We start from the raw sequence: 18,937 nt of genomic DNA on the forward strand, positions 1-18,937 counted from the left end.
TCCTCTCAGTCTGCTGCAGAGTGTTCCAGCTTGTATTTAAACTGGCCACTCTGTATGTAGTTTCTGACAGGCTGCGCAAGCAGCCCTGTATCTCCGCAACCATAGATGATAGCAGCCCCATATTTTAACCAGTGCTGGAGTGGGTCTTTAGCTACCTACCCCCCAAATGTGGCGTCTCTGTGACTCCTGATCGCCGAGCTACAATCCTCGAAGTCGATCTTTGTTTTTTTTTTATTTGTTTTTTGGGGCAAATGGACCTATCTTGAGAAAGGGGCCTGGAGCTACAGCTCCAATAGCCCCTATGTTAATCCGGCCCTGAATTTCATTACTTGTACTGTGTGCATTTTATAGAAATTAAACAGCTTACTATGTCCAAATAAAAATGACATATATTTTGCAATAAAAAAACCCTGAATGAATCTGCTAAGTGATATTTTATTGTAGTGTTAAGCAGCTTCGCAGTAAGTAGATTTACAGCATACTGAAATAGAAATTAATAAAATCTTATTTCATTCAGCTTAAGAGAGCATGTGAGTGTTACAGTGATGAGCAGTACAAAGGGTAATCCTCTGTTTTCCCTTGTCTATACCAATGTGAAATAGAGGTTATATAAATCTCCTGTGTACAGAATGAGAAAAGTTAAGCTGGGGTGAGTTTGAAGGAGTTATAAATCTGCTAAGTTTAAAACTGTCCATTTACACTATAAAGGACATTTTAGTGCCCTTACAACCTCTTACTGATTCAGTAGTGATCTCACAAAGTCTATCTATCATGGAGAATGAATGTATCGAGTTTTTAATCAGTGAGAAACAGATGTTCCACCCATTGCAGTGCAATGATACAAAATCAGACCAGGAGCCTCTGTTGTAGTATTCCAATCAGTTTCACATATCCTAGAAATGAATTTAAGCACCAGCTACCTGAGTAGGTGGTCTTAATATTCATTCATATGGGCTGCGTGACAAATTAGAACTACTGCAGCAAAGGCATCAAGTTGAGTAGATGGTGCTTCTATTCACTCCTATGGGCCAGGCATATACATGCACACTGCAACAGAAGCCCAGGACTGTGTTGATAGTCCTCTAATTGATTCTCATGGTACAGACAATGCACACTACAAGAGAGGCCCCCGAATTAGTAGCTTGTGCATTTATTGCCATGCACAGAGCACAATCCATGTACACTAAAACCAAGGCACTCGGCTGTGTAAGTGCTTTTTTTTTTTATTCATGTGGGCTGGGCAGCGCCCATGCACATTTCAACAGGTATGGCTTCCACTATCTATGTCAAGCAGTGCAATATAGCAATGTCTACATCAGATGTTTGCATGTGTATTTATTTTTTCGTGAGGGAAGGAGAAAGAAAAATAGGGTGGCTCTGTCATAAATATTGCTCCAATAAGTTGAATCAACAACCTTCACATTAGTGTCAGCAACAACATCAAGGGCGAAATGGGTGAATACTGAAATAGTACTTGCAGCAGCACTCCAAAGAGAAGAAGCAACTCTAATGTGGATAAAAGGGAGACAGAAGACGCTTCTAAGTGCAGTATTCAGTCATAAAATGGTTAAAAACACTTGCAAGATCATGGATGAAGCATGCATGTCGATAGCATGGTGAGTATCCTGCTGTGTCCTATGCCTCTAGGGGAGACCCGACCAGCACCTGTGACCAGAGAGGGAGAATTGAGAAGGCAAAATGGCCGGCTTCTGAAACCATGATGGAACGCACGGTGCTATTGACACGGTCGGAATTTCACAGATTTTCCGACATCATTCGATCTGACCTTTTCCATCGGAATTTCCGACCGTGTGTACGGGCATAAGTGTTTTTATCCTTTTACAAATAAATACTGTTGAATACTGGACTTAGAAGCACTTTCTGTCTCCCTTTATTTTTTCATGAGGGGCTTTGCTGAAGTTTTCACTAAAAGTACAGTTGTAATTTAATGACAGGTACCCTTTAACAGGTATAAGTACACATAAAATCTATCACCAGTACCTTTGTAGTTACATATAGAGCAGGATGGAATTGTGTACAAAAAAAATAAAAAATCAAGAATAATAATGTTAAATATTTTATTCTCATCAGTACAGCCCGGTACATACCTCTGAATAATATCCATTACATATCATTATGCCTTGGCTTTTCCATGGAACTTCACAGATATTCGTACATACACAGCTGGTGGACAGTAATTTAAAAATTCATTTCTTGTGTCATCAGTGCAAGAAAATAACTAACAATAGAATTACAGTACATAAATTCACAACAATATTACAGTAAAACTCTGATTCATTCTTATGATGGATAGTTGCTTACAGTACAGGAGTAATGTACATGCACTAAAGTGCCTGTATCATCCATCATGTGATACATGTTTGTTTGCATACAGTCATCTTGATAAGACATTTTTTGCCATAAAAAAACAAAAACATTTCTGGTTCAGCAAACTGAATGGCTTTGCATCTTTCTATATAGCTTCAGATAACGTGAAGCACTTTCATTATCCTATGCATCCTATGCATATTCTAACACTGTAAAAATAATACCAAAAGACTGAAACAACATACAAGTATTACAAAAATAAAAAATAAGATCAAAAGCTAAAACAAAACAACAAAAAAAAAAAAAAACAGTGCAAAGAAATGAAAAAGGCAGTCAGCACTGAGAGAATAGTCCTTTTTGTACTTTGCAGTTTTGTTGTGGCCTGTATTTTTTCTCTTTCTAGAGAAGGTAAGAAATATGGAAAGAGATATGATCGTCTCGCACACATACATTAGATGTTTCATTGCAGAAACACAACAAGCAATGTAACCGATTGATCGTTCAGCAATTGCACATATCATTCCTTAGGTGGAAAAAATAATTCTGATGTCTACTGGCAGAGACTGGACTGTGTGAAAATGGAATTACACAGGCTGGATTATATGACTGGTAAGTCATGCAACGTGGCATCAGACATCCATTCTTTCTGCATGTGTTTCCTTGTTTCCCTGTTCCTCGTGTAGATTACCACTAGAAGAAGCCCGAGAGGCAGTTGGGGAATGTGAGGCCCATCTGGAAGGCAGGCGTCGGTTCGCTGGTCTCTCTGGTCTGGAGAAACTGGATTCTAAGGATGGAGCTAACGCAGAACAAGGCAGTTCCTTCACAACAGAAGAGAGGAAACATTGAGTTAATAGAACCTAATAAAGCAGAATATATTTTAGGTATATCGTTTCCACATAACCTTTATACAAGAATGGCAGCTACTAAAATAACCGAAAAAAATGTATAATTGCATATTCAGCAATCAGATACATGTTACTATTAATGTTAGCCTGTGCTAACATACACATGCTGGCTGCTGTTGGTGACCTACTTCCTTCTGTCTGCAGTACTTTCTTGGTTACGGTTGCAGAACTGGTCTGCAGATTAGGAGTTCTGACTTCACTTGCTGGACATTTGTTCTAGGTCAGTGGTCTCCAAACTGTGGCCCAGGGGCCGGATGCGGCCCTTTGCGTGCTTTTATCTGGCCCTTGGGATGCTATATTATTCACTGACACCAATGAACGGCACATTTCCTCCCAACGACACCAATGATGGGGCACATTTCCTACCAATGACATAAATGATGGGCACAATTCCTACCAATAATGGGGCACATTTCCTACTAATGACACCAACAATGGGGCCCCAATGAAACCAATGATGGGGCAAAGTTCCTACCAATGACACCAATGATGGGGGTTTGTATACTCCTACTGGCAATGGGAAATTTTGTACTCCCGATGGCCACAGTCCGGCCCTCATAAAGTCTGAAGGACAGTAAACCGACCCTTTGTTTAGAAAGTTTGGAGACCCCTGTTCTAGGTCATTGATTTAAAGCAGCAACTAAGCCAGACACAGCAATAACTAGCATTTTCAGGAGGAGGTCATTAGTACTAGTCCACATATTTCAGCATGGGTTTTGTGTTCCTAAACAAGTCTATGGGTCTAGAAATCCTGTGTGAAGAAGATCAAATGCAGGCCAGAAGGTGTTCAACTGCAAGTCAAATGCACCAGTCAATATATTCTGAAGGACCTTAGAAGCATCTCAAATTAAAGCCAAACTGATGGCCTCATGATAAGACCTTAAAGTGAATCTGTACTTCGCCTATGCGGGGCAAAGACAAAAGCTCATTCTAATGCACACCTCCAATGCATTACACAATCACCATTGTTTAGTTCTTCCATCGCTCTGCTTGATGACCTGGAGTGAGAGCACCCACCCTGTGTAAGCTAGAAGTTACTCAAGTCATTGCCTACGTGGTGTATGGCCGTTCGTTATGTGACAGTGCTGGTGCTTGTTGATGGGCCCAGTGTTGTCGCATGAAATGTATCACATGCTCCTGCATACCTAAAGTACCTGGTATTGTATTCATTGGGGCTGAACAGAGCATAGGGGGAGTGAAGGAAAGCATATAATGGTAGGAAGGTATGGGGAAGGAGGTGTGTGGAAAGCAAACCTGCTTTGTGTTGCATGGAGAAAGTAAAAGCTTGCTTTAGGTTGAAAGTTTACAATAATTTACATATTTACCTTTGGTGCTACACATCTTAAATACAAGTCAGATAATACATGCTGAATAAGAGAAATTCTGACTCTGAGGGAACAAATAGACAAAGTTTAGCCATATAAAATGGTACTACTTACGTATCGGCATTACTGTATTTCTTAAATTTTGGCCTTATACATGTGTAACTTAATGTTTTGTATGATCAATAGTTACATTTTGAAATGACAAAGAATGTAATACCTCCATCCACAGATTTACTACCTCTTTCTCCTCCCGCAAATCTCATTCATGCTTTAAACTAAAGTAGTAGACATGAGATTTTTAAATGACTTGAGTGGCATTTTATCCTCTTATTGACAACTACTTCCTTTATAAATCACTACAAGCAATGTACTGCAAGAAAGAATACAATCAAGAGCAGTGGCGGCTGGTGAAGTTTTTGGATGGGGGGGCGCCAGACCCCGCCCATCATTATGCCCCCTCCCACTTCTCATAAACCACGCCCGTTATGTAATCGGAAAAAAAATTTGGCGTGGGTTCCCCCCTCCGAGAGCATACCAGGCCCTTAGGTCTGGTATGGATTCCAAGGGGAACCCCAACGCCGAAAAAACGGCGTGGGGGTCCTCCCAGATCCACACCAGACCCTTAGCACGCTACCCGGCCGGCCAGGAAAGGGGGTGGGGACGAGCGGGCGGCCCCCCCTCCTGAGCCGTACCAAGCCGCGTGACCTCAACATGGGGGGGTGCCTTGGGGGAGGGGGGCGTGCGGCCCCCCACCCCAAAGCACCTTGTCCCCATGTTGATGAGGACAAGGGCCTCTTCCCGACAACCCTGGCCGTTGGTTGTCGGGGTCTGCGGGCGGGGGGCTTATCGGAATCCGGGAGCCCCCTTTAATAAGGGGGCCCCGGATACCGGCCCCCAACCCTATGTGAATGAGTATGGGGTACAATGTACCCCTACCCATTCATCTGTGAAAAAAAGTACAAAAAAAACACAACACAGGGTTAAAATATTTTATTGCACAGCTCCGGGGGTCTTCCGTCTTCGGGGGTCTTCTCGCCGGACTCCTCCGCTATCTTCTTGTAGCTCTTTTGCTAGCAGAGGAGCCCGGCTTTCTTCCTCGCCGCCGGCCTCTTCTTCCGACTTCGGGGGTCTTGTCCCCCTCTTCGGTTCTTCTGCCGGGCCACCGCGCCTTCTTATAGCTCTTTTACAGGCGTTGGCCCGGTCTTCTGTCGCCGCCGCCGCCCGTTCTTCTTCTTCTTCTTCTTCTCCAGGAGATGTTGACTCGATGATCTCTCCGGCCGGAATGCCAAGGACGTGCTGCGCTGCCACTTATATAGGGACAATGGGGCGGTGTCACATGGGTTGATGTCACATGGGTTGGTCACATGGGTTGATGTCACATGGTGACAGTCCCAGTATCCTCTGGGACTGTGACATCGTAAGGGGGCGGGGGTCACCATGTGACATCAACCCATGTGACATCAACCCATGTGACACCGCCCCATTGTCCCTATATAAGTGGCAGCGCAGCACGTCCCTGGCATTCCGGCCGGAGAGATCGTTGAGTCAACATCTCCTGGAGAAGAAGAAGAAGAACGGGCGGCGGCGGCGGCGACAGAAGACCAGGCCACCGCCTGTAAAAGAGCTATAAGAAGGCGCGGTGGCCCGGCAGAAGAACCGAAGAGGGGGACAAGACCCCCGAAGTCGGAAGAAGAGGCCGGCGGCGAGGAAGAAAGCCGGGCTCCTCCGCTAGCAAAAGAGCTACAAGAAGATAGCGGAGGAGTCCGGCGAGAAGACCCCCGAAGACGGAAGACCCCCGGAGCTGTGCAATAAAATATTTTAAGGATTCCGATAAGCCCCCCGCCCGCAGACCCCGACAACCAACGGCCAGGGTTGTCGGGAAGAGGCCCTTGTCCTCATCAACATGGGGACAAGGTGCTTTGGGGTGGGGGGGCCGCCCGCCCCCCCTCCCCCAAGGCACCCCCCATGTTGAGGGCACGCGGCCTGGTATGGCTCAGGAGGGGGGGCCGCCCGCTCGTCCCCACCCCCTTTCCTGGCCGGCCGGGTAGCGTGCTCGGATAAGGGTCTGGTGTGGATCTGGGGGGGACCCCCACGCCATTTTTTCGGCGTAGGGGGTTCCCCTTGGAATCCATACCAGACCTAAGGGCCTGGTATGCTCTCGGAGGGGGAACCCACGTCAAATTTTTTTTCAGAAATTTGGCGTGGAGTTCCCCCTTCAGAGCTCATTCTCTGATTGGCCACGGCAAAAGTCGCCTGGCCTGGGGAAAGCTTTCTGGCTGTGAAAGCTTTTTTTCCATTCATTCAGCTAAATGCATGAACATTCTCAACAAAGTAGAAACTAGAAAGCCTTTATGCGGTGACTCACCTCCTGCCTCACTGTCTTGCAGCTCCGCTCGGGCTGAGGAACGGAGCTGCCGACGTCACTTCCGGGTTTCGTGAAGCAGCCGAAAGCCGGAAGTGACCTGCCTGTCTAAGATTGACAATGCTCCCGCCCGTAGAATCACAATGATTTTATGGGCGGAAGCTAGTCGGCGTTCTGCAGTGCGCCGCAAGGCGGGTTTTTAACCCGCAAATGAAGCGCCATGGATGCAATCTTGTGATTGCATCGAGGTGGCGCTTCTCATAGTGCACTGTGACCGGCGCCACAGTACACTATGTTAAATTGTTAAATGACATTTTTTTTTTTTTTTAAATGTCTTAAAGGGCCCGTTTTTTTTTTTTTACTTTTTTTTTAACTTTTTTTTTTTTTACACCTAGGGGGAGGGGGGGCGGCGCCCGGGCGCCCCCTATGGGCGGGCCGCCACTGATCAAGAGGAGATTCCACTCACATTAGCAAGAGATTAAATGTATACATAGGGCATTATCTGTGCTCCTCTTTCCCAAACAGATCCAGAATGTTCTATTTCGTGTGATTAGATGATAATAATACAATAACAAAGATATGGCATAAATGTGTAGATCATATGATTTACACAAGCACCCATTTTAAAAAAAAACCTGCAAACTCTAGTCACAAAGCTTCGGTTTGCAAGTGCTGGCATTATGTAATTTGTCACTAACTTGTTCACGTGGAAACGTACCTTTGCTTGGAAGCATACATGCTATGAGCAGACCGTTCAACCTGACCGCCCTCAATAGGTACAAAATGCTCTGCCACTAACATCTATAACTTTTTTTTTTACAATACTTCACAATTGTTTGCTGAATAAACTCAGATTTACAATTTTTTTCTTACTGGAGAAGGTCAGGTTGGCCTAAAGAGTTGACAGCCTCAGTGCAGATGAATGAAAAGATCTCCCCTCCTCTATTCACAGTATGATTTCCATCCACGGAAAATACCTGGAGTTTTGTGAATAGAAGAGAGGAGAAGAAAGGGAGGGTGGTTGACACAATCTTTCACTGCTGCAGCCACTGCTCTTACCCTCTGCAGCAATGACAGGTCACCCAGACAAGTGGACACTGCTCTAGGTTGGCTTGATGTATGATCTCTCCCACGCTATCCTCCGTCCATCGGGTGCAATGCCCAGCTTGTCAGCTGAAGCCCAGGATACATGAAGAAACTTTAGAAAGCTGCACTCTGCAAGAGTACTACTTTATTGCTATCCATTTAAAAACGCATATATATAGGCAACAAAGAGCACAGGGGTGAAAAATCTTCTATGCACCTCTTGTGCTCTTCTTTGCCTGTATATGTGTTTTTATATGGATATCAGTAAAGTGGTACTTTTGCGGATTGCAGCTGTTCTTCATGTATCCAATGGAAGATCACCACTGTAACCGGGATCCAGCTTCATTAAAGTGAGGATTTATAAACATGCACAGCAGCCAGCAGTATACAGTTCATTAGAGGTAAATTATGAGAGTGGTGCTGTACCCCAAAAAAATGTTGTACCAGACTTCAGCTTTAGGTAGATTTTAATTCTGACTTGACAAAGGCCATGTGGTAACATATACCAGCACATTGTGCTAATAAATCAAGAAGGAATTTCAAAGTCAATTCTGAAGACACTGATCACAAAATAGTAATATATAGTTAAGACTCACAATGACAATTATATATCAAGCTAGAGTTAAGTCATCTTAAAATTGATTGGAGTGTTGGAGGGACGCACTGGACACCTTTGCTGCCACTGTGCTATATAATGAGTGCCTTCCTGTGTCTTTAAGGAGGGGTAGGCTACCTCCAGGCTCACCTGCCCTTTGCCTATCCATTATAATGCTTGTGCTTCCACTGTGGAGGCCCTCACAATTTTGAGTTAGGACTACAGAAAATAGCGGGGTGCCTTGACAGGGCTCTGTAACTTATGCATGTATTTGTATATGTGTGCAAATTAAACCTCTGTTTTTAACGCATTAGTTGCAGACTGGTGGGTAAGTTGAACTGGTTATTTCTTTGGTTTTGTTTTGCATGCGTTGCCGTTCCATGTGCTCCTTCCTGCAAAGGCCAGTTCGGGCAGTGGCCAATTGTATGTACTGACTGAGTACAGCTTCCAGAGTTCAGATCCTCCTTACCATTTCCAATTAAACAGTTACTGCACGGTCAGTAGCTGCTGGAGAGTTAAAATACAGATTTTAATGCCTCGTGGAGAGTCCATTGGTGAGCTCTAGGACACGAGCCATTGCAAGGATGTCCCACTCTTCCTATTGGGTTTTTAATTATTTTTGTATTAAAGGAAATGCAGCAGGAGGACTGAGAATATCCCTGTTGTAGAACGATAGCAAGAGCTGTGAGACCTTCAAGTGGTGGGAATAAAGCCAGAGATCTCACCACTTAGGCAGATGAGACTACAACTGTAACTGGAATATCACTGTTGCATGGGTTGATCCTTGAAAAACGTGCCAAAAGACAAAATGGTAAATAAAATAAAAGTTTTAGCTTCTGATATAGGAAATTTTGTAGAGCTTGATATATAACTCAGTTGGTGACAAAATACAAACACAACACAAGTGGTAACAGACATCAAGGAGATCACAATGAACACACAAGAATTTACGTTTTAGAAAAAAAGTACAGGACGAAGACAAACATTATTATGATGTTAGTTTTGAAGAATGCAAAGACAGTTAGAAGACAGAGGCCTGAAACAGCTTGAAGAGTTGATTGGCTGAAAGATGTTATTTAAAACAAGTTACTGACAATGATATGTTTAGTGATGATTAGCAACAGATACAGAGGACCAAAAGACAATGCTTAATGAAAAATAGTTGGTTTTATGGTTATCCATAGGCTAACTTCATGCTTGCAAGATACATGACAGGTCTTTAATTTGTCATTAGTGATCATTATAACCTTACCACTGTAAGGAAATGCTTGCTGTGCCATTAAAACAAGATGGAGGAATACAAATAATATAGAGCAGTATGCCCCAAATATGTCCTCTGGGAACACTTACACTGCCTGTTCTCCAATTCCCCTTAAAAGAAATTACTGATGACATAAAAACAATTGTGTGTTTAAATCAAAGTAAATGTATATTTAAACACTAGGGAAATAGCACCTTCAGCTGAAACTGTGGCTCTGGCCTAAATAAATTAAATTGTAATCTTACTTATTGGGGAATTAACATATAATGATATGTTTGGCTTTAAAACAAAGTGCTTTCTTCTGTACATTCAGGAACATGAAAAATGCTGCAAAGATATTTTTGTTTATGTGCACCTAGAAATACATTATAAAATGCATTGCTTATATACCAGTACCAGGAATGGAAAAACGTAATGAAAATAATTAACCATATAGAAATATGAGAGCTGTCACTCACTAATTAGTGAGTCATCAGCTTGGAACAAGCATGTGCATATGAAATGTCCCAATACCTAATATACACACACACTTGTTTCAGATCAGTAATAAGGATGACAGCCCTGCATCATGCATTTTTAAAAACAGGCCAGTAATGGCAACTTCTGTATTTTTTACCCAAAACATTTTTTTAAACATAAGGGTACTTTTAGCGGATAGAGTGCAGAGACGCAACATTTGTCAGGTCTTAATATGCGTCCTAGTTGCTTTCCTAGTGCCAGGTAAAATTGTCTGTTACTGTAAATTTAGTTATGCAAACAGCTCCTTGTCTTAGACAATATTCTGTTTATTATTAAACCAGAAGTCACTTTTAATGTGAATATATATATCAGCTATAACAGCTTCAACTTTTATGGGAAGGGTGTCCACAAGGTTTAGGAGTGTGTCTATGGGAATGTTTGGCCATTCTTTCAAAAGTGCATTTGTGAGGTCAGGCACTGATGTGGATAGTTGAATTGCATCTAGCGCGGTCCTTTACCCCGTAGGGTCCCAATGCGGTTACAAACTATGTTTGAGAGTGCTATCCACTACACCACTGTGCTGTATACGAGAAGGCCTGGCTCCCAGTCTCTGCTCCAAGTCATCCCAAAGGTGTTCTATCGGGTTGAGGTCAGGACTCAACTCGCTTACCCATGTCTTTATGGACCTTGCTGTGTGCACCAGTCCAAATCATTTGGTGTAGATAAGAATTCGTGTGGGGTTGTTTGTTAGGGGTTGGGCTTGGCCTCGTAGTTCCAGCGAAGGAATCTCTTAAGGTGTCAGCATATCAAGACATTTTGGACAAACTTTGTAGGAACAGTTTGGGGATGGCCCCTTCCTGTTCCAACATGACTGCACATCAGTGCACAAAGCAAGGTCCATTATGACATGGTTGAGCGATTTTGGGGTGGATGAACTTGACTGGCCTGCAAGTTCTGACCTCAACTCGATAGAACACCTTGGGATGAATTAGAGCGGAAACTGCGAACCAGGCCTTCTCGTCCAATATTAGTGCCTGACCTCAAAAATGAGCTTCTGGAAGAATGGTCAAACATTCCCATAGACACACTCCTAAACCTTGTGGACAGCCTTCCCAGAAGATTTGAAGCTGTTATAGCTGTTATAGTTGCAAAGTGTGGGCCAACTCAATACTGAACCCTACGGACTAAGACAGGGATGCCAATACAGTGTGTTAAATATCTCTCTCTCTCTCTATATATATATATATATATATATATATATATCTATCTTTGTTCACGGTATAATAGTTCTAATATTGCAGCACTACCCAGTTTATGTTAGGGTAATAAAGCTTTGAAGCTTTTTAACACAAGCTTAAAGACCATGTATGAACATGAACAAGAACGTAACATTTCTTCCAAAAGGGCAACACTAAAAATTCGTATACAGCAAACGCATATGAAAGCTAGGTTTGGTAGTGCATAGATACTAAATTCACTTGCCCACAAGGAGGTGGATCAAGCATTCTTGCATCATTGCTGTGCATTGGGAACTTTTTGGGAACCCAGAGTAGAAGCATGGATTTAAAGAGCCCTCAACACTGTGGGGTGCATTTATAAAGCAGTGAAAGAGACTGTCACCAAACATTCCCTAGATGTGAGTCTTCTAAGTACATATGCTTTAAATGACAGCGACTGATTCACCTACTATTTTGTAGTTTTGGGAAATCAGCATGTTTGCAGTTGAATTCATGTTGTGACACAGGTAAAACAAACAAAAAGGATAACAAAAAAGACAGGTACTACAGCTTAGAGAACAACTGTGATGCTGTGCACACAAACAGAACAGATTTATGTTGTACTATTTATTTATTTATGCATGCAGTCATGCATCATTTATTGTACATCCTAAGCCTTTTGTTTGACTTTCTACTCAGCTATCCTCTTCATATTGGAAGAGCAGGACTGAGAAGATGGGATGGTAGAGTTGGAAGGCAAGGATTAGTGAGAATGGGTAGGACAACGGAGTAGCAAGGCCAACTAAGAAGAGTACCCAAGGAATGAAAGTGTTTGGAGAACATAAATGAAAGATTTTTGGAAAACTACTGGAAGAGGACAGCAAACAAACAATATACAATATACAAGGGAAATGTGAAGAGGACATATGAAACTGAAGTAAGATTGAGGAGTAAAAGACATCTGGAGGACGGTTGAAGGAGTTTCAAAGTAAGGGTAGTGAGGTTTGGAGAAGAATGAGATGCATGTTAAGTTATGTCCTAAAACAGACACCATAAATATATAACATTATATCTTAGATCTCAGAATATTATATCTCTGTATACCATAATTGGCTTCAAATATGACACAGCCTTGAATTCTTGATTCCCTTTTCCCATACTAGTTCTGTTTTCCTGGAATCTGTAGATTCTATTTAATTCACTCACAGCCCTATGTAGATAAGAATTGATATTCTAGTATAACCAAATCAGACATAATGAAGCTCTGAAGGTCTGAATGTCCAGACTTTGGGGTTGATTTACTAAAGGCAAATAGACAGTTTGCAAAGTGCACTTGCCCTCTGCAGACCTTTGTAAAATAGGCAAAGATTCACTTTGCAAAGAATGCCCAATCACATGCAAGGAGAATAAAAAAACAGCATTTTTGCTTGCACTTGATTGGATGATAAAAATCAGCAGAGCTTCTGCTCATTTACTAAGCTCTGGAGCAACTGCACATGCAGAGTATTTGCCTTTAGTAAATCAACCCCTTTATTTCAATGAAAGGTGAACAAGGTTCCCACTGTTTCTTAGGAGGAAGCTGTTGTAGGGAGTTACCCCAATAATATTTTTACTTGGTCATAGCAGGACAAACTGAATTAAATTATATTTAGGTATATAAACCCTTTCTGAAATATATTTTGAATGAATGGTAGACACTTTAGTCTTGCATAATAACAAAAGTTGAACTAATCAATGTAAAAACCTTTTAATTCAATGCATATAACTTTGCAGACTAGCAGACAATGCTATAATAACCATGGAGGCTAGTATTTAACTTAAAAGTTCTCCCTTGTACGCTATGCCTAAAATAACAGCTAGTCAGTTTGGATCTATATTTAAAGTACTGACTTATAAAGTAATGGCTGTGTGCAGCACGGAAGCCAAACCGAGACAGGGATCATTTTTGTTAGATAGCTGTACATCTACGTCCACATCCATTTATGCTTGGCTATGCTTCAAAACACTAACATCTAAAAGTTCTCGAACAAGATAAAAAATACAAACAAGTCATAAACGAAAACTTACAGCTGTGTAGCAGGCATAGTTAGAGTCCCCAGGGGGCAGTTAGTAAGACAGTTTGGTTCTAGACAGAACAGACAGAAAGAAAGCAAATAGATTGAAAAAGAAAGTAAAGAAAATAGTCAATCGTTGTTTGCAGAAGATGAATATTTCCAAGCTTCTGGAATGTCTGTCTGCAACAGATAATTTAAAAGAAGTACTGGTTAAAATGTTAATACATAGCATGAAAAGGTAAAGAGACAAGAAGTATACAGGAAGCAAGAAATGAGACCCATTGACAAGTTGGCCATTGATTTTTATGTTCACAGCTTGTACTTCATAACAGCACCTGCTACTGACACAGTACACACTAGTGGAGTGTTGACTTTTAAGGACTGGGCAATATATTTAAATTAATTCTATTAATACAAGGAGCAATGTGAAAAGCAGAGAAACCCACAATAACCATTATCATTAGCATGATTCAGTAAACCAAAAAGCTGAAGGAATATAAAAAGGTTGCTATGGTTACTGCACATCGCAATTCCTGATCAGCATGTAAATGAATATTAGTACCTCTTACTAATTTATATGCATTGGTAACCCCTTATGGATCTAGGTTTTTGAAAACTTGTACACAGTGCAAGCAAATATTTAGAAGCCTATGCAAAATGGTAAGTTAGAAACCTATATTTCTCATTTATCAATCATCACCTGGTGCCTATTTATATTTTTGTGGTGCATTAGTGCACGTGTTAGTGTGTGTCGCATTAAGGCAGCCCACTGAATTATTGGGCTGCCAATGCACAAAAATGGGTTACAGATCGGACATGACTTATTTTCTTTTAACACAACTACCAAAAATTGTGGCGTGCTGCAAATCAGGTGCATTGCTATAGTGCATTGGGGTGCAATTCAAAATGAATAGCACAGCAACACATGTTGTTAACGTGCATTACTGCAAAGCAATACATTTAGTTTTCTGGCTATACAAACCACAAGGAACGAGAAATAATAAAGGTTGCTATCAATTACTAAATATGACTTCTCTTTGCCAGTTAAAGCGTTTGTTAACCCCCCCCCCCCCAACAAAAAAAAGATCCTGTTCCTTTAAAGTATTTTATACAGCACAGTGCTTGTGCTGTGTTATTTGGCACCCTGTAACACCTGTAATACCTGGCTGATCCTGCCTGACTATACCCTCCTCTCTGTATGCTGACTCAGATATATCAGGGCTGCTGAGCCCTGACACCGGAGTCATCTGTACGTGCCTTCATCATCTGCAGCCTGCTATCTATCTCCTCTGTGCTCTCTCCCCCTCCCCTCTCTGCCCGTCAGCTTGTGATGGTGCCTGCCCCTTCAACTCCTGCTGCTCAAATAGCTTTCACATATTCATACCATCTCCTCTGTGTTCTAATCCTGTGTGCCCCTGTGAGAGTGATTTATAAAAAAAGCCTGCTATATCTTATTTCACGGCTTTTCTCAGCAATCACATGATCGGCTGGCTCTCGTTCTCCTCTCCTAAATGATGTCAGTGGGGGAATCTCGGCCCCGCCCACTGCATCTATCAAATGGGGAAAGAAGAAAGCCAGCCGATCACTGAGAAGAGCTCTAAAATGAGGTATAGCAGACTTTTTTTTATTATAAATCACTCACACAGGGGCACACAGGATTAGGACACAGAGGAGATGGTATGAAGATGTGTAAGCTATTTGAGCAGCAGGAGGATGTGTAAGTGGCTTAACAACCACTTTAACCACCACAGCTCCAGAAGGCTTTACCCCCTTCATGACCAGGCATTTTTTGCTATTTAGCACTACGCTCATTTATCTGGCAATTGCGTTGTCAACACTATTGTTAACACTGTACCAAAATGAATGACATTTATAAAAAAAAATTCTACACAAACAGAACTTTCTTTTGGTGGTATTTGATCACCGCTGAGTTTTTTTTTTTTGCTATATAAACGAAAAAATTTTGAAAATTAAAATATATATTTTTTACATTCTATTATAAAACATATCCAATAAAAACAAAATTCTTCATAAATTTAGGCAAACATTTTTTCTGCTACGTGTCTGTAGTAAAAATGTATATTATTTGGTTTGTTTGAAAGGTATAGTGTCTACAAACTATGGTATATACAGTATGAAAATTGATCGCTCCTGATGTACTGATGGCCTATCTAATTTCTTGGGGCCCTTAAAATATTTTTCTTTTACATACTGTCACCTGTGCAGTACAGCATCATCATATGAGGCCGCGTACACACGCGGGGACTGTTCGCCCAACTTTGTCCGCTGAACAGTGTTTCGGCGGACAGTCCGCCCGTGTGTGGGCTTTCAGCGGACAGTTTCAGCGAACAGTTTGCTGAACAAGGTTTTTCGGAATTTCCGAAAAACTGTCCGCTGAAACTTGGTTTCAGCGAACAGTCCCCTCGTGTGTAGGCTTGTTCGTCAAACTAAGTTCCGCGCATGCTCAGAAAGGATTTACACGCCGAAAGTTGTAATGCAGTGTATAGGACGTTGTATTTTCCGTCCCGTCGTACGTGCCGTTCACGTCATCGCGCACGGTTTCAGCAAACTGTTCGTTCGTCGTGTGTGGGCAAGTCCGTCCATGCTAATTTTGAGCGGACTGTTTGCTGAAACTGTTTGACGGACAAAGTTGAGCGAACAGTCCCCGCGTGTGTACGCGGCCTGACTGGTATGGTGCTTTGGAGGATTTCAAACAGACCTGGTGGACTATGTGATATTAGCATTTCACACATTTGATTATACAGGTAATTACAACATTTTTAAATATATAAATATATCAACATAGAATAATTCTTTATCCATTCTTCTGTTTATGACATCCATTGTGGATATAACACCAATATATGTTATACTTACTGGTTAATGCAAAATGTTGCATGATATATCATTAATGTCAAAATTTCCTGTCTAGGCACAAAAAAGATTTTCTGTCCCTAGTACACGTCTTATTAAATGTTTGTAATTAATTACAGCACTTTCTAGAAGATCCAATGCCCTGAAGAAGTGGGGCAGCCCGCAAAACACGCTGGCCAATACATGGGATGCCAAGGCTTTTAGACAGACCACTATGGCCTTGCATGTGTGAATATGTTTTTAACATACATTTTAACTATTTTGATGTACAATAAAACTTTAGAAATGTTTTATATCTTATGAGTTGGTGTTTAATGTAACCTATACTGTACATTCAAAGTCCCACATAATTCTATGGTTTCTGTATAGTTATACAATGGGGATGGTACCTTCTAGGGGTAGATTTAACTAAACATTCAGTCCCCACCCCCCACAGTTTTATGACTGGTATGGTGGGGATCAGGGTTACTGACTGGTGACAGTGTGTAAAAAGTAAAAACAAAATTCAATTTTTTAAACTTTTTTTTTTTATATTTAAGGCACCTTTCACACTGGGGGGGGGGGGTTTCAGGCGCTACAGCGCTAAAAATAGTGCCTGTGTAGCGCCTGAAAAAATATGGCCCCTTTCATTCCAGTGTGTATTCACAGCTTCTAAACCCCTCCTACCCATTGAAATCAATGGGGCAGCGCGGCTATACCGCCGGCAAAGCGCCGCTTTGTACAGTGTCACAACAATGTCACAACAGTAACATTGTACTAATCTGGGGGGGTGTGATCAAGGATTTTCTTTTTTTTTACAGTTTGACTGATGTTACAATGGTCATTAAAGTAACAGCAATGTTTTGTGCTGTCGTGAAAGTGTTACATTCGAAACAGCTGTGATTACTAGTGATCTGGGATTGGTTATAGCTAATTACATGAAACAGGGTGCTGTGATTGGCCCAGGTACCATGTGATAGTTGTGGGCCAATCATAGCATCACTCAATAGGAAACACAGCTTTCATGATCATGTGGCACCATGATCTGCAGTTGCGCGTGTTGCTAACCTGGAACAGGTTTGATGATGTACATGTATGTCATCTAGCCTGCCCATGCCAGCCACCCACAGTACATGTACTGTGGTCGGTCAGCAAGTGGTTAAGATGTATGTAAACCCTAACAATTAACTTCTTTTCTTTCATTTTTTTTGGATTGCTAAATATACAAGTAAATGATGTTCATTACATCTGTTTGATTTTGCCATAATTATGTTAGCTCATAACTTCCTATGCTCACTGTCTGTGCAAAAGGAGGGTATATGAAAGACGAGGGGGGGGGGGGGGGCTTGGGGTGATGAGAGGTCTGTATTCCTTGTAATTCATCAGAAATCAAGTAGGCAGGCAGTCATTAGGGGCCTAGTACACACGATCAGAAAATAGGACATAAAATACCACTTCTGAAGCGATCGTACGATAATCTGTTTGTTAGTACACAACTTTGGAGAAATGATCACGTCAGTTCATCGGAAATTACCCGAAGAGACAAAATCAAACTTTTTCTCGTACAATACCTGAACATATGATTTTCGTTGAATTAGTATAGTAAAGACCAAGACCACGCATGCTTGAAAACTATAGAATACAATATACATTACATCACTTCCGAAGTTGTGTTCTGTCACACCAGAATTTTCATAACTTTAGTAACCTAATTTTTGATATGAGACTAGCATGCAAAAAAACTGACGGTCATCCGTCCGATATTCTCATCGTGTGTACGAGGCATAAGTGCTTAAGAATTAGAGGAAGGTAAGAGCACAAACTTCTGCCAACAGTTATTTTTCTGTACTTGCAGGAATAATATATAGAAAACTGTGCATGTGTTGCAGAGTTGTACAAAATACATTTCTTTTTTTTTTGCCTTGACATACACTTTAAAGTCACCCTTTCCATTCATCTTGCTATTCTATCAGTACCTGTGCAGAAAGCTGTTTTAATCTCTTCATTGCTTCCTCTCCCATGTCACAGCTCTCCAGAAATAACAGATAGAGGAGTTGTGAAATCCCTGATGAAAGTCAATGTTACCTTCAGTCTGCCTGTAAACTATAACGTCATTCCTCTTTCCCCACTGAATTTTTTTTTTATTAGCCAACCTAAAGGATCAAAATACATGGATACATGGATCAAAATTTGGCCGGTTCAGCAGGCACTGGCCTATATCAGATCAATGTATATGCAGGCTGGTTGTACAGAAGTCGATCTACTGATTAATGTATGGCCAGCCTTGTGCTGCCCATAGGTGATCAAAATTCAGCTTGTTCAGCAGGGACTTTGATCTTTGGGACTGTTGGAAAATGCGATTGATTTGAAAGGGGACTGTTGGACAACTTTTATCGATCAGCGCCTTGCATCCAGGTGGCTGCGTATTCAGCGAAGGAGTCCTGTCAGAATACAACAGCACAGTGGGGAGGATTCTTCCATCCACCTTCCAT

At 41.7% G+C, this 18,937-nt stretch overlaps 1 protein-coding gene across 7 annotated transcripts in view; it reads right to left on the reverse strand.

The window, feature by feature from the left end:
- Nucleotides 1–2,064: 2,064 nt before the first annotated feature.
- The window catches only part of MTCL1 (microtubule crosslinking factor 1), a 222,075-nt gene continuing 205,202 nt past the window's right edge, over nt 2,065–18,937 (reverse strand). For 5 of the 7 annotated variants that reach the window (XM_077492468.1, XM_077492464.1, XM_077492467.1 and 2 more), the window contains one exon: nt 2,065–3,146. In XM_077492468.1, the coding sequence (XP_077348594.1) occupies nt 2,958–3,146 (189 nt within the window). In that variant the 3' untranslated portion in view covers nt 2,065–2,957. Of the gene's footprint in view, nt 3,147–13,605; nt 13,773–18,937 lie in introns of those variants that run through there. The other 2 variants (XM_077492466.1, XM_077492465.1) reach the window with 2 other exon arrangements.

Source organism: Lithobates pipiens, unplaced genomic scaffold, assembly GCF_037356315.1.
Source record: "Lithobates pipiens isolate NorthernLeopardFrog02 unplaced genomic scaffold, aLitPip1_a1.2 Scaffold_19, whole genome shotgun sequence".
Classification (NCBI taxonomy): Eukaryota; Metazoa; Chordata; class Amphibia; order Anura; family Ranidae; genus Lithobates; species Lithobates pipiens.